General features: G+C 45.6%; 1 protein-coding gene across 3 annotated transcripts in view; it reads right to left on the reverse strand.

Annotated features, from left to right (window-relative positions):
- The window catches only part of ccdc88ab (coiled-coil domain containing 88Ab), a 47,521-nt gene extending 32,908 nt beyond the window's left edge, over positions 1 to 14,613 (reverse strand). For 2 of the 3 annotated variants that reach the window (XM_076160391.1, XM_076160392.1), the window contains exons 1-3: positions 13,856 to 14,612; positions 13,644 to 13,744; positions 6,066 to 6,174 (exon numbers count right to left, since the gene is read on the reverse strand). In XM_076160391.1, the coding sequence (XP_076016506.1) occupies positions 6,066 to 6,174; positions 13,644 to 13,744; positions 13,856 to 13,918 (273 nt within the window). In that variant the 5' untranslated portion in view covers positions 13,919 to 14,612. Of the gene's footprint in view, positions 1 to 6,065; positions 6,175 to 13,643; positions 13,745 to 13,855 lie in introns of all 3 variants that reach the window. The other variant, XM_076160390.1, reaches the window with a different exon arrangement.
- Positions 14,614 to 15,993: the final 1,380 nt, after the last annotated feature.

A 15,993-nucleotide genomic window follows, 5' to 3' on the forward strand; every position in this document is an offset into this window, starting at 1 on the left:
ACACACACACACACACACACACACACACACACACACACACACACACACACACACACACACACACACACACACACACACACACACACACACACACACACACACACACACACACACACACACACACACACACACACACACACACACAGTGACTGATCACTCCAAGGCGTGACTCATCTATGAGGGTCCTTTCTGTTGACAGTTCACTCATCCATTGTTCTCCGTTTAATTTGCTCCCAACTGGTTAACATCACAAAACTTGCACCTCTCTGGCATTAATGTTTGTAAGTGCTCGCTTGATTTTACTTTTGTATATTTTAGACTTCTGCACCAGTTCAATGGCGCACTAGAAAAAGGAGAACACAGCTTCTGAGCTTCCTCTCCTAATGGTGCCCAAAAATAGCTCCATTTGACCATGTGGGAACCTGCTCTACACCACAACTGCCATAAATGTACATGTAATTCCACTTCACATGTACTTTATCTCAAGCACACACACACACAGAAATCATGCACACACAGTAATGTGTGCACACACTGCTCTGTTATTTTGGGCAGCTGAGATTCCATTTCCCGCACTGGGCTGTGATTATGTGATGTGGTTGTTTGAGTGGATCGGGATGTAAGGTGGACGCCGCCGGACGTCTGAAAGTGTGTGTGCTTGCTGTGTACCAATGAGAGGGCACGTTTGTTTCTTTACAGAAAGCCTGCAGACTTAAATCATGCTTGACTGAGACACAAGCCATAGTTAGGAAGTTAGGAAGGAAAGGAAACGGCTCTGGAGTAGAGAACAGAGACGGAACATGAGGACATTCTGTGGTCTGTCATTTTAAGTACCCAGTCCTGTTAAAATGAACTCAACATCCATGTCCAAATCCAATACGCAGACTTGACCTCAGTCGTAAATGAAAAGCCTGAAGCAGAAGGGTTTGGTCAGGTTGTCTCAGCGGCTGCAGGCCTACAGGCCAGATCAGATTTCCCCCCTTTACTTCTGACAAATCAAATTTTAGCCGCATGGAATGATTCAGCTGAAACGACACCGTCTCCTGCTGCAACTAAATGGATGATATCGTTTCTGCTTTTCATCATCAGGCTGAAACAGACGCTAACTGTACCACCTGTTCAAAACAGCGTGTAGTTCTGACATCACATCTCTTCAAAACAAGCAAGAAATTGTAAACGTTTAGCAGGGACACTCCAATGTAGATGAAATGATAATGATTGGTCATGATTTGCAGAAATGGGGCTCATCCTCATTAGGCAGACCTGATAAACGTCTAGAAAACAACAACTTAGCCAGCTAGCTGCTTTGACGTCATCAAGATAATGTTTAAGCTAGCATAGCATGTGAGCATTTGACCTGCAGCTTCAGCCACATGCCCCAATTAACCCATTTGCTCATGGCTGATACAGAGCCGCGTAGTGGGACAAAGCATGACTGGGGAATTCCACACATTAAAAAAATATTTATGAAGCCAAAAATAAGATAGTAGGCACCTCTAATTCAAACCGATGGCAGCTAGCTTAAAGGTAAACCTGTCAAAACAACGATGGAAAAAGCACAAAAAATGTTCTTATAGCTATGTTCCAGTGTGTGTGTGTGTGTGTATGTGTGTGTGTGTGTGTGTCCAGACTGCAGCCTGGCCCTGTAACAGAGCATCTTTGTGAGTCATTGCGTCACAAAGAGGAAAGAAGCCAGGCTACATCTACAGTAGCAACATGACACCTTAAAGCCGCCTTCTTTTCAAACTTAAACGCCATGAGTGAAGCAAAGCATCGAAACAGCTTAAACCCTCGAACGGAGGATTATACAGCTTTAATGCCAACACAGTGAAGCCTCCGTTAAACCAAAATGCTAAATCCAAAGACTGACAGCTCATCAAATTTGAGGAAAAATCCGACTGTATGGCACTCAAACAGAACAAAAATGATAACAAGCAGCCAAAGTAAAGGAGGTTAAGTGACTAGCTGCCCTACATTGCCAACGTTTAGCCAGGGAGCAGCCTGTTGAGGAAGCCTTGAGAAGTCTTAAGTTGGGCATGAATGGTGGCCTCTGTTACCCCTCAGAAGTATCAAAACAGATCCTGGCCGGCCTCACGCCACACCCCAAACTAAAGCACAGGACACAGAGCTGCTCTTATTTCCAAACGAGAGGCTGTGAGAAACATCACTACCGCTTGCCTCGTCAGTTTTCCTGCAATGACCTGCAGGAAAACAAATACAAAACAAATAACCTGTTTTCTTCATCTAAAATATGTAGCTTTGATATTTAGTGGCAGCAGCTGCTCTTTTGTGCAAATTACCCATAAAACAGGAAAAGGAGATTCACTTAGCTAGAGAGAAGCATTTAGAAAAAAGAGGAGGTTAAGACGTCTTGAGCCGACTGTAGCTCGGTATTACGGCCTTCTACCTATGCCAAACCGAGCCCGCCAAATTAAAAAGAGGCCCTGCTTATATTTGGACCGACTGTGGGAAAGGAAAAATACTGGACTTGGCTGTATGGAAATGACCAAGTAACCAGAAAACCTACAGACCATGTACAGTACATACAGGAAGTCACTAAGGAGGGGGGGATGTGATCATTGCTAATGGGGCAAATCTACCCTTAACTCTGCCTTTAAATGCATCTCTGCAATACACAGAATGTACAGTATAAAGTGCGAGTATGCCTACAGCTGTTCTCTCTTGATCCTTATTCCATATTCTGAAATCAAAGAACGCCTGTCTAGACACTGAACTCCTCCTACACAATTTTCCCAACAAGAAAAATAACAGAGGCCCTCAACGCACATCTACACACACATTCACACACTCACTCACGTGCACGCTCAGCCCATTGAACCACAATACTATCACATGACAACCTTTGTTACGGAAATATCGCGGCTGGGGCTGATCCACTTTTAATAACTTTGCCGTGTTTCTGGTGTGGAAAATAAGACGTGGTGCAGACTTATTACAAAGATCCAGCAAAGATGCAGAGGGGTAGAGGGGAGGTGTGGAAAAGCAGGAAAGGAATGGAACAGGAGGGGGGGTAGGGAAAGTCCTACGTTTCACTGCCCATCCGTCTTCTGATGGTTGAAAGAGGTTAATGAATTAGTCTGCACTCTGCACCAGAAGATATGTTGGCAACTTAGCAAGGGTTCACATTGAATAAAATCCCCTCCTCCAGCCTCCTGCCATAAATCCTAAGTGAAATGTAGCACATGTGACTAGACAACACAAGAGTGGAAAACTGCCAGAGAGAGATTTTCCTTTGCAGGCGTGAATCCAGCTCGTGTTGCTGCATCGCTCGCAACTCTTTCCTCTTATAGTCAATAAAGGAAGCCAGCGAGACCATGTTGGGAAACAAAAGCTATCCTTACGGAGTGAGTGGTTTGTAACTGATTCTGAGGCCTAAGTGAGGCCAATATATTGAATCAGAGGAAGCAACCAACCGTGCCGAGCCTTCTCGAGCACCAAGTCATCTTTCTAAGTGCGGGCGATGGAGTAAACGGAAGAGCTGCTAAGTCGATTAGTCTTGGACCTGAATTGGTCCGTCTCCATCCATATGGCTCTGGAAATCGGAAACCAATAAATGACAAACCTACTAAAGAAAAAGGAGACCAGCATATTAAAAGAAAACTTAAATATATCAAAGCCCCCAAGTAAGAAACGGCACCTTTGATTTCAGAGCAGAAACAGTGCAAGGGTAGGTGCACGTGTGGGTGGGCAGCTGTAAGTATATACACACCATATGTGTGAAATTAACACACACTGAACATACACACCGATTCAATAACCAGCCGTTCTTGAGTTGAGAACAATTCATGGGATACAAAGTCATCTGGACATGTAAACCATAAACTATATTACTCATTATAGATTCTCACATGTGCAGACACACGCACAAAGGTTAACATGATAGTTGCAATTTAACTCATCTTTGAACTATTGATCTCATAGTTCAAAGATGAGTTAAATTGCAACTATCACGTTAACCATACATGTTCCTCATCCACCTAAAAAAGAAAACAGAAGCCGTCTGTCTACCAACAGTCCTGGATTGGTTCCAGAGTTTGGTCTGATGTCTCTACAGGGGTCTGGACCAGTCTGTCTCGTTTGTCTTTCTGTCCGTCTCTGGCCTGCTGCCTAAATGGTGACCTTTTAGTCCTTACAATCTGTCTGTCTGTCTTGGAACAATCTCTCTCTCTTTGCTCTCTTGCTTCTCTTGCTTTCACCAACGTTTGCCTATTAACACACTGAGATCTTCCATTGAAGTTATAAGGAACTGATGGCCTTTTGGAAACACTCAACAATTCAAATGTACGGCGCTGAATCTTTTAAAACCGATCTCATTTCCAAGTCAACCAGTTGCGAGTTAAGTCCCCGAAAGATCATCAAGAGTGCAAAGAGATGGACAGTACAGACAAGGGGGACGCTGGGTGGTTCTAACCTGCAGGTGGTCCCTATGTGTCAGAGGCTGCAGACACTGGTGACTGGACAATAGAGGTCAATACAGCAAAGCAGGGACGGACAGAGAGGATTAATGAAATACCACTGAGGAAGTCGAGTTTCGTTGTTCGGCTCCCATTGTCCTAAAGCCAAAACAACACATACAACAGTTTGGGTTTAATGACACCAAGACCAAACAAATGCTACGAAGCTGCACACAGCTCTCAAACAAAGAGAACCATTTGCTGACGGTGCCTCTAATGTTCTGCTCCGTAATCTAAATCTGTATCACACCATAAACTGGGCTAAATGTGGAAATTAACAGGAGCAGATGTCATTTACAAGAATGTGCACATCAACATTGGCTTCTTAAATGTGTATTATAATATCAATACATCTGCTTATATACAAACATTTTCCCTTTGTGACAGACATAAGAAATATGATTCCTGGTGCTCTGCCACCGAGATGCCACAGGTTAATGATCTTAACCCTTCCCACCATCCATCAACTACACTGGTCACTGCTTAACCCCCAGTAGCCACTAACTCAACCCACCGGCTGCCTGCTAGATAATTCTGCAGGCCATTTTCATCCCTCGTGGAGCTTCTGTCACTACAATAGGCTCATTGTTTCAATATGATGACCTGGGAGTGATTAACAGGATGTTGGCCACTAACGCAAACCAGATCACATGAGTCAGTTCAATCAGAACTTTATTTTTGTGGAAGAGAAAAAGGTGGAAGCATGCAAGCAAATATCAAATAGTAATAATACATCTAAAGATTTAAGTTTAAGTTTCGTTTTTGTGTTTTGGTTGATAAGTAACTGCTTTTGTTCAGACTTTGTGTCGACCCTGAGTCACCAGCCACTGAAGTCTCCGTCGCTGTCAGTGCACCAACTTGGCCGTGGCAACATTCCTAAACTCAATGTACTGTAGCTCAAGCATGCTGGATCACGCTCAGCTCCTGATTATCACTCAGTACATTTACGTGTAATTTCCTATATGTGTGCAAAGCTGATCAAAGTCCCTCAGGACTGCAAGAGAATCACATCACACTAGACACGTGGCCATGTATCTTTGATGGTCTCCATGTGTGTCGTAAGCGATCACATCTTCAGGCGTTGTTTGTGCTTTCTCTGCCTCTGCTGCATGTGGTTTTAGGCATTTCAGGCATTCCATTCAACTCAGGGTACGCAGACGCGTCCTTAGTGAGTGTTTCACATCCCTGGTGTCTCTCTGTACGTTTACTAGCCCCCTTGACTGACATCTGGATGGAGGTTATGATACCACATCACACAGTGACACACATCCGCAAACATATTTCTCTTTATACTGCCAAGTCTCTTGTGTTTATGCGGTGTGCTGATTTCTCTAGAGTCTGATTGACTTTTTCCATCATAACAGGAGGGAAGGGGGGTGAATACACAACAAAAGTGCCAAAAGGGGATTAGGGAACAAAGTCTCACTTAACTTTCCACACAATCTTTATCAGGATTTTACCCACATGAAAAAGAGCCCTAAACAAACACGACACCTAACCTCTGATAATCCCCTTAAAAAAAGAAGAAAAGTGACAGTTTACTCTGCATATTGTTCAGCAAAACTCTACATAGCAACTTGAAGTTCTTACCTGATAGTAGGCTTTGATCTGCTTGATGAGAATAGAGAGGTTCTGGATGCGCAGCGTGGGATCATTGTTCACCTTCTTGTTGGTCCTCTGCACAGTGGCCTTGGGGTTTCTGTGGACAAAAATGTTTCATATTCAATGAGAGTGTGACAAACAGAACTTCAGGCATAAACAAGAAATGACTATTTGAACTGTGTTCTTCACGATCTAACCAGCCAGACTAACAATGTTGAGAATACATTTTAAAATTCCTGGAGCAATTGTTTCTAGGGCCAGAAATAACTTTTTGAAACAAACAAACCAACCAACTGATGCAATTGAAAACATAACAGCGGTAAGAGTCTGTTCTGGACATCTCTGCTAGTTCAGCCATTGTATTCAGGACTTTTCAACCCATCAGAGAAATAAATGTGTACTTCAGTTTCACATGTTGGCGTCAGTGATGGACCTCTAGTCAGCTTGGCTAGAAACATTCACACCACAGTGACAATGGACCCTTGTTTAAATAAGGTCAGCGCCATATCTATGTTAAAGTAACCCCAGAGCACTGACATACAATCTGATGGTCACACAGTATTCTTGCCATATGCAGACTCTGAAGCATAACAAATGTGAATCCAGAGAGTTTGACCCAGCTTTTACACCTTTGTACAGTTCAGAGAAGTGATGGTTCGTGGTTCCTCTTCTCTGACCTTCAACCACAATCTAAATTTGTTCCAGCATCTTCAAATCATAGTGAAACGGTGTTGCACTTTGAGTGTGCCCTCGAGTGCGTCGCCCTAAGGACTCTTAAGGAACACGCATGACGACTGATGTTATCACGGGTGTCAACATGTTTAAGTGAGGCTCACCAACATTCCACACACACACACACAAGGCTCTCTTATCTGAAACCAAACGAAGCTTCTATTTGCATATCAACCTCACCGACCTTTTGCATCCAAGACCTTTCTAAAACTGCATTTTGAGGAGATATTAAGTAACAAACGCATAGATTGTTCCTGTTATGTTTGCATCCGTGTCCTTGGAATGCGTGACATGCAAGTTATCTGTCAGTCGTCCTGTCACTAAAACCATTCCCAGCCTAATTACTTTCCCCATGTTGTATTTGAGGAAGTAACATGTCAGGGCTTGTCGATGGCTATCTGTGACAGCAACAGTGGTACTGAGTGAAAGGGGGGAAAGTTGGCAAAGCAGATTTTTGGAATGATAAACATTTTTGAGATAATACAGGGGAACCACAATTTAAACGGACCATTAAATGTTCTCACAAGCACTTACATAACCGGAATGTTACAGTATGTCAGTGTACACAAGCAAACAGGAAGTGGAAGTTTGATATCTCATTTAGTGAATATAACCAGGTACCAAAGGGGCGACTGATGTTGAGCTTCTTCTGTCTTTCCTGAGCTAGGGCAGATTGTTAATATTTGTCAGCAATCACTTTACATTCTACCATTGACCATAAAATGCCATCAAAACCACACCAAACTGCTTCTATCCTTGATATCTACATCAGACTTCAAAGCATCTATTACCCCTGACCCACATATGAGGGTCATTAAACATCCAGTAGGTAAGGGGGAGGAGAGTCTTCTGTGTTTGTGTACGTATGCGAGCGTGCAGCGTGCCGCACATGTGCAGTCATGCATGCGTGCACGCGTCGGCATCTGCGCTCTCGTGCCCCGGCTTAACACACGTTAGAGACGAAGCACTCAAAACTAAATTATGAAACCTAATTGACTAACTGACTGGCCTTTTTTCTCTCCTTTCTCGTGGCAGAGGGATTTGGGTCTCGGTGAAGTGTGTGAAGCAAAGAGGACACCATCAGTCACAGGGGAGTTACAGTGGAAAAATCCTCTCAAGCACCAAATCGCATTCTTGAACCCCAAGTCCTTATCAAAACAAACAAAACCAATAGAAGTTGCTTGATCGCTGCAGAAAGAAAGATTCAGACAATTCCTGTGTGGATTGATATCAAAAAGCAGTGCTGACATGCAACTGAAGGAATAAGGTTAATATTACATTTATCCATTTATATCTCAAGACTATAGAAACCGCTCAGACACGTATTTGTAATGTTACATGTGGAAAATGGCAACATTTCTAGTATTGAATGGAGGCGAGTCGTCCTGAAAGGCACACGGCTGCAGTGTGGCTGTGTTGGTCTCTAGATCAGCCTCCACTTTGACACAAAATCATGCTAATGAGAAGGACACAGTGTTCCTTTAACGCTGGTCTAAATGAGCGCAGTCATGTGACTCCTCCCCCCGCTGCCACCCCGGCCGCACACATGCAGCCCCTTTTTCGAGCCCCATAGTAGGGGGTCTATTTAGCCCCGTAATTAAAAAGCACAGAGGAGGCTGTAATCCTGTCAGGGCGAGGAGGGTGATACTGCGATGATGAGGGAGGGGGGCGCGGCGTGGGACGGACAGAAAAGAGATAAAGACGGCGAGAGAGGGAGGCTGCCCATTCATGCATTCCATCACCATGCAGCAGCCAAGAACATGGCATCATGAAAACGCCACACACAACACAATGCACGCTTCGGCTCGTCTTTGGCTCCATCTCTGACACGCGACAGATCAACCCCCCGCGGCTCAGCGGGGAATGAATATGGGGGCTTAGCGGCAGTAATGGAGGACAAAACGCCCAGATATTGCCTTCCTGTCTGTTCCTGCTGATACACTGAAGTGCAGACTGACTGTACATACACACACACACACACACTTTTGGGAGATTTTGGTAGAGCTTGAAAGCCAGACAGACAACAAATCAGCAAGACGGCCAGTCAATAAGCTGATTCGTCAATGCTGTCAATCGCCACTTCAGCCTTATGAGAGCCGGAGGCCACGAGGGCGCTCCTCTCATCACACGCCTTCGATTGGCTAGGGAGTAGTGCTAACCTATATATGACAGGCTGCATTACAGTCAGCATGAGCACCCAGGCACAGACATACACACACCCTCGCAAAGCAGGCTATATGCACACACCCACATTGAGAAAAAAGCAGTCTACGCTTGGCCACGTGTTGGAGATAGAGCCTATGAGATGTGCTATCCAAACGTAGTGGAGGAGAGACTGTAAGTGTGTGAAGTGTGTGTAGTCTGTGTGTGTGTGTGTGTGTGTGTGTGTGTGTGTGTGTGAGTGAGAGAGAGAATGTGGAATGTGGGGGGATGAGCACTTATTAGCAGGCACACTGTCAGAGGTAAACGTCGGTACAGGAGGATTCTGTGCGGGTGTGTATGCAAAGATCGCATCGCCAAACAGGCTTAAACAGGCCAACACACATCCACACACAGCATGATGACACACACACACACACACAGAACGGGAATCCGGCAATAGTTTGATGAAGAAAATATTTGCTTTGCAGTAATCCAACTTCCCCAAACAACACATTTTAACCAATATTGTTGAACAAAAACTGTATCATGCAAACCAAAACATCAAGACGTCTGCATCCTCTATTTACACCCCACCCCCTTTGCTTATCCCAGGGGAACAAAGAGATACAAACAGAGCGCTGAGAATCCCACCATCGCTATGTGGTTCTCATCACCCCGTTTCCTCGCCGCGGACTCGATTCTCTCGGTCCGTCTTTGTCTTCCTGTCTTTTTCCATGGGGCCTCTTCCCATTCCTCGGCCGTTGTGTATCCATAGGGACTGCTGCTAAACCTATTCCTGCCAAGTTGGATGTGACCTGACGCATCCCTTTCACCTTTCCACCCCTCGCATGACCTATATTTATAATCCCTCCGTGTACAGTATGTGCAGAAGCGAAGCGTTACAGCAGCCAGGAATTCTAAGTTGCCTTCAAAATATGTCCATTCAAATGTCTGCAGCTATAAATCACCATGAACATGAAGTGTTTTTATATGAACTTATAAGAACTGAGCTCTTTCTATAGGACCAAAATCCTAAAGAGGTTCCCGAGAGCTCAGCATGTCCCTCACTGCCGCACGTTAACACGGCCCTGTTAAAAGTTTTGTCCCCTCAAGGTCACAGCAGCTGTTTCCTGTCTGACTGGACGCATATCCTCCTGCCAGACAGAGAGAATGGCACAACACAAAAGCGATGAGTAGGAGGAAGAGGAGGAGGAAGAGTGGCCAGACCAATGCTGAACATACTTTCATCTCAAGGATCCCACAGCAAGGTAGCAGCAGTGTGTGTGTGTTTGTGTGTGTGGACCTGACAGACAGACAGAGAGACAGACACCCCAGGAGCACGTCTTTTCTCCAGACCAGCTGGAATCCCAACTATGTCTGCCATACCTACAGAGAAAAAGCCAACAAAAGGTTTTGACATGCTGCTTAAAGCAAACAGAGGAGAGGAGAGAAGAGGAGGAGTTTCCATATTCATATTTGTGTGATTGTGGTCTAATCTCAAAATACTCTACCACAGCTGCCCAGTCGCATCAGTGCAACATATCCTAGACAAAAGTCTGCTACAGAGATCACTGGCTGTGTGTGTGTGTGTGTGTGTGTGTGTGTGTGTGTGTGTGTGTGTGTGTGTGTGTGTGTGTGTGTGTAGCCAATTCTGTCGGGAAAGGAAGTGATGACAGAAAGCAGGAGGACTACATCCTGTGTAGGTGTGTGTATATGGTGGCCGTGAGAGAAGCTGGTGTGTTTCCTCTCCCAGCGTCACACAGGAACAAGATCCAACTGCTCTTTCTTCAATTAGAGTAAAAACTATAATTAACACAAATGTCACCAAATTACCACAAAAAGTGCAAATCAAACCCAGAGAAGAAGTCATAAAGGACACACACACACACACACACTGTGTCCCATCATGCACGGCGGCCGTAGAGGACAGAGCCGACTGGTTGACAGGTTTGACGAATTGGCAGGCGAGCGGGCGACTCAGCTGTTAATTGGCCGTCTCTCTGCCGGGCGGGAGAACTAATTGGTTTGACAGCGACGAGGAGGCGACGTAACTGGCTGGGTAATGTCAGCAAGGGGAGGGGTCAGGGCCGCCGCCATCTGGGTCCCAGCAAACCGTTAGATAATCCTGGGGTCTCTCTCTCTCTCTCTCTCTCCCTTCTTCTTTCCGTCTCTGCACTTCTCTCCATCCCTCCATCTCAATGACAACTGCTGTCCGTCTGTCTGTCTGTCTGTCTGTCTGTCTGTCTGTCCTGTTCTCTGCCGACGTTCACACGGCAACACAGCAGATTACACTGCAACAGCTGAACTCAAACTGCTGCACGAGTGTGAGTGTGTGTGCATGTGTGAAAGTTGTAGATGAAAGAACACACAGACGGAATTTATCAACATTTTCTGCACACTTTGCTGTGTTTGTGTGTGTGTGTGTGTGTGTGTGTGTGTGTGTGTGTGTGTGTGTGTGTGTGTGTGTTGTGGTTTTATCAGCGTCACCGCCAACAATTTATCAATGTAAGCAGCAGCCACTGAACAGAGGCAGGCGTCGGGGGAAGTCCTCTTAGTACGATTGGATCGATCCCAAGCAGCCCGATGTCATGCCATGCTCTCATTTTAGAGGTCAGAATGCAAGGGGCTAGGAGAGGGAAGAGTGTGTGTGTGTGTGTGTGTGTGTGTGTGTGTGTGCCCGTAGATTGGATGGATTCCTGCTGTCAGAAAAGTCATCAGGGGCTTTGAAGCTAAAATAGCTGAAGAGTACAGGAGCTAACTCACACGCGTCACACAGACCTATGAACCCAACGCCTCCCTCACATCTAAAGAGTGCGACGAGTAGCCTCGGTGCAAACATGGCGAGCGGATGACGCACACCAACATGAACCTTGTGATGCAGACCATTTCAGTTTAAAAAGAGCGAGCGGCTAACAAAGAAGCAGCCGTGACCAACGACCGACACAACATCTGACGAGCACTGTAGGCCCTCTGTGTGGGAGGACGACTGAGCCAGACGACTGGCAACAGCTGCCCCAAGCACACAAAACCAAACGCACAAAAACACAGTTACACATACGCCCACACAGACAAGAGGAGCCCAACACACACACACACACACAAGAGCGGTGTGAGTGGCAATCCTGATATTCTGTCAGGCGATCACAAGCTGGTCACAGTTCATTTCAGCTCCACACTGGCTTCTCTCTCAGCACAGCACAACACAACCACAGACACTCTCACTCGTCATTTACAGTCAGTCGCAGTGTGTTAGAGGCGGAATCTGAAGATCGTCATGGTTGCCAATGTGGCTGGAATTTGTGACCTATATTTGGAATATGGCCCTCTTTCTTCCTCGTCACGTTCAACAAGAAGCTGCACCTTAACCACAACCCTGCTGACCACCATTCACACCAGACACACACACACACACACACACACACACACACACACACACACACACACACACACACACACACACACACACACACACACACACACACACACACACACACACACACACACACACACACACACACACACACACACACACACACACACACACACACACACACACACGCATACAGGCCCAGCTTCAAGGACCGAGACAAGCGGCGCGATCGATACCGCCAACCCTCTATAAGCACTTTCTGATGTGTTTCTGTGTTCCATTCTTTCCAATCTACGCTTCCCCCGCAGCTCTGCAACACATTTTTCCATGCTTCCCCGAGAAGTGAAAATCAATCTCTCTGGATGCGGAGCTCGGATGCACAATTCCTTGTCATTCCTGCCAGGAACTAAGTGCTGACGGCGTAGACTTCAGTGACATTAGCGTTGATAGCGTGGAGAATATGGAGAGGATGGATTTGTCCGGCTGGTAGGAAGTAGCAGCCCGGAGGCAGACAAAGGAATAGGAAAGCTGCCACGTGTTGTGCTATACGCTGGATGTCAAAGAGGTGACTGGACAGATTAATATTACATCTATTGCCTCAGCCGCCGCTGCCGCCGCCTCCTCCTCAAGCATCCTCCACCTCCTCCATCCGCACCACCTCCCACTGAATAAAAACAGCACATAAATAAAACACACGTCGCCATTTCCGTGCATCCTGACCCTTTATTGTACAGAGGACAGCAGCGTCTCTACTATTTCAGGCTCCTGCTTCCAGTCTAATCTGGAGCACAGCAGGGACTGAGAGCCGCGCTGCTTCCAGGGGCGGGGTTGACTTACAGCCGGCTGCAGATGACAGTTCAGGGTGACTGAGAAAACACAGGCGAGCCAACTGGAAGCCGGGGAGCCGCCTGCTACCGCCTTGGATCGCATGTGCACAATCACACACACACGGAGAGAGAGACAGAGAGAGAGACGGCTTCAAGGCATCTAAACAATAACTGTCTGCTAAGATTTCTTACAGTGTGACCTGCTACTGGCCCCAATACAACGGCCCATTGTGCCTCGCTTTCATTGAGTCCTTGAAGAATTGGTTCATTTGGCCATGCTGGGATGGTCCCACTAAAGGCCTGGGAGGGGGGGGCGGGGGGCAGAGCGATCTAATGGCCCACTTCTTACCTTCATACCCTGCATCTGATCCAAACCCTTTTCTGAATCACCTGGCAGAGCTGCATTTACACACCTAGTTACATTTACATGAGGTCCCAAGCAAAGGTGTGTGTGTGTGTGTGTGTGTGTGTGACTTGATCTGTCCGGTTACTTACATCTCCAGCATGATCTCATTCAGGTAAATCCCATCCACTAATTCCACATATTCCGATAATCTGGAGCCATGGCTCTCTGCTGGCTGCCCGACTGTCCTCACCTGGAAACGGATAGGAGAATGCAAATAGGCGTTAAGAGATTCAAATAAGGGGCTGGGGGGTTAAATGAAGGAGGCTGTAGACATGTTAGGGTGGTTGATCGTGCTTCTTACCCAGCAGACCAGAGGGGTGAGCATGAATTGCTCCAGCAGAGGGGTGAACACCTCGCTTTCCATGTTATCCAGGGGCAAGTGGGCGCCTTGTGTGTTGCAGAAGAAATGCAAGGAAACGCGTGAGATCTATTGTGCGGCGTTTGTTGCGACTCCAATCATGTGTTTGATCCGATTAAATCGACGCTCATTTTGGCTAACAGCCGCTGAAAGACCACCGGGATTCTTTGATTTAAAGGAGGAAGAGGAGGAGGAGGGGTAATCCACTATATTCTCGATGTAATCCAGCTGTTCCCGGCGATGCCAACGACGCGGCTCGGCTTCCACTTTGGGAAAGAGACGAGGAATCACATTTTCGTGAGGTGAAGCTTTGAATTTAGGCTCTGATTCGGCGTCCTTTGACCTGTCTGCGGCTGCGAACGGAGACAGACTACATGAGACCCGGACCCGGTGTTCCGTGTACAGACCACGGCAGGAAAAGAGCACAAGATCCGCGTTAGACCTCCGCACAGACACACACAGAGTCCAGATATTCCTTATGCGCGGGGAAATCAAGGAGAGAATCCCAACGCAGACCCGATGAGACGTTCACGCTCCCGGATTTAAGACGATCAAATCATCCCTCATGTTTATTGCGAGGAAACGTATAATCTGGATCTGAGCGGTCGGTGTCGATTCCCCGCCTGTCTCCTTTCAAATGCAGGATGGCATGAAGACAAGGAGTTCAGAGGATGACTGGAGGACACATAGCACCGCCTCCCTCTCTCTCTCTCTCTCTCTCTCTCTCTCTCTCTCTCTCTCTCTCTCTCTCTCTCTCTCGGAAAATGAAATCAGGGCATTGATTTTTTTTATATTAACAATTTCTTTGCGACGTGTCCAGGTTATTAGGAAATATTTGGAGAGCCACACAACATCATTATTACAAAAACTCATATCGGTTAAAAATCACCAATATATTCAGGCAAATGACTAAAATAGTATATACTGTGTATATATAATACGGTACACACATCTTTGAGTTGAAAAAAAATAAGAGGGAAATTATCTGTGGCCATTTTTGTTTTAATTTTATATATTTTTCAACATAGGCTACTGTACATTAGTCAGCAATAGAAGTAAAAGGCGAGGCACTGACACCTGGTGGCTAATGTACAAAAACACTACTGTTGTGTTTAAATGAAGGACAATAAAATGCTGCATAATCACCATGTAGTTTATTAAATTTAACCTAATTCCCAATCATTCTTATTTTCTTAATGGTATTTATTTATATGTTCATACAGACAGTGAGAATGGAGGGGTGGTCTTAACAGTGTACATGATGTCAATGCTCCAACTTGGGAGCCCTTGATGATGAGTCATTGATTTGTATATGGAAATTAAATACAAATGTGTATTGTGTATCGACACGGTGGTTGTTGAGAGTTTGTGTTCACGTACAATCAAGGCACGTGAGGAGTTGTGTCTTGGGTGTCCAGAGAAAGCCTTTTATTAGATAATCGTTTTTTTTTTTTAAGTAGAAACAGTCCACAAACACAAGAGTTGCACCTTCGGAAAACCTTCATCAGGGTGTGGGAATGCAATGAATTATAACTAATTATAGAAATATTTGAAATACATTACTGCTGAGCAAGATTCTGTATTTGGGAACTCATAATGATTTATTCTGTATTGCTGGAGGGGAAAAGCATAGAGGATTTGAGTTTCAATTAAAACCAACAGCCAGTAATGCAAACCTATTTTAGCTTTGTCAGCAACAAGATAATGGCTTACAGAGACTGGCTGTGTGACTCCAGGAGCTCCATACAAGTGATAGGGCACTCCTAATCAACATCTGATGAATGGCTCTGTCAGTGTGAACAGGAAGCTGAGGCTGTGCAGCCAAATAGCCAATTAAAAGGGGATTCTAATCACTGATGTGGGAGTTTGGGCCCAGGGTCACCTCTCAGATCAATGGATTAGTGTTTGTTAGCCCAAAACTTTTAATAAGAATAATTGTGCAGCAACATGCTCCATAAGCAGAGTTGCTTATTTGCATTTAGAATAACGGTCACCTCTGTTTCTCCCTGAGGCTGTAGAATGACATCCTGGTATGACTTGTTGGGTCTTGTTTTTTGCCAAACTTGTTTAACTGGATGCAT

The sequence above is a fragment of the Genypterus blacodes genome, unplaced genomic scaffold (genome assembly GCF_046128005.1).
Source record: "Genypterus blacodes isolate CSIRO-AG114 ecotype Tasmania unplaced genomic scaffold, CSIRO-AGI_Gbla_v1 ptg000105l_1, whole genome shotgun sequence".
NCBI classification, from domain to species: Eukaryota; Metazoa; Chordata; class Actinopteri; order Ophidiiformes; family Ophidiidae; genus Genypterus; species Genypterus blacodes.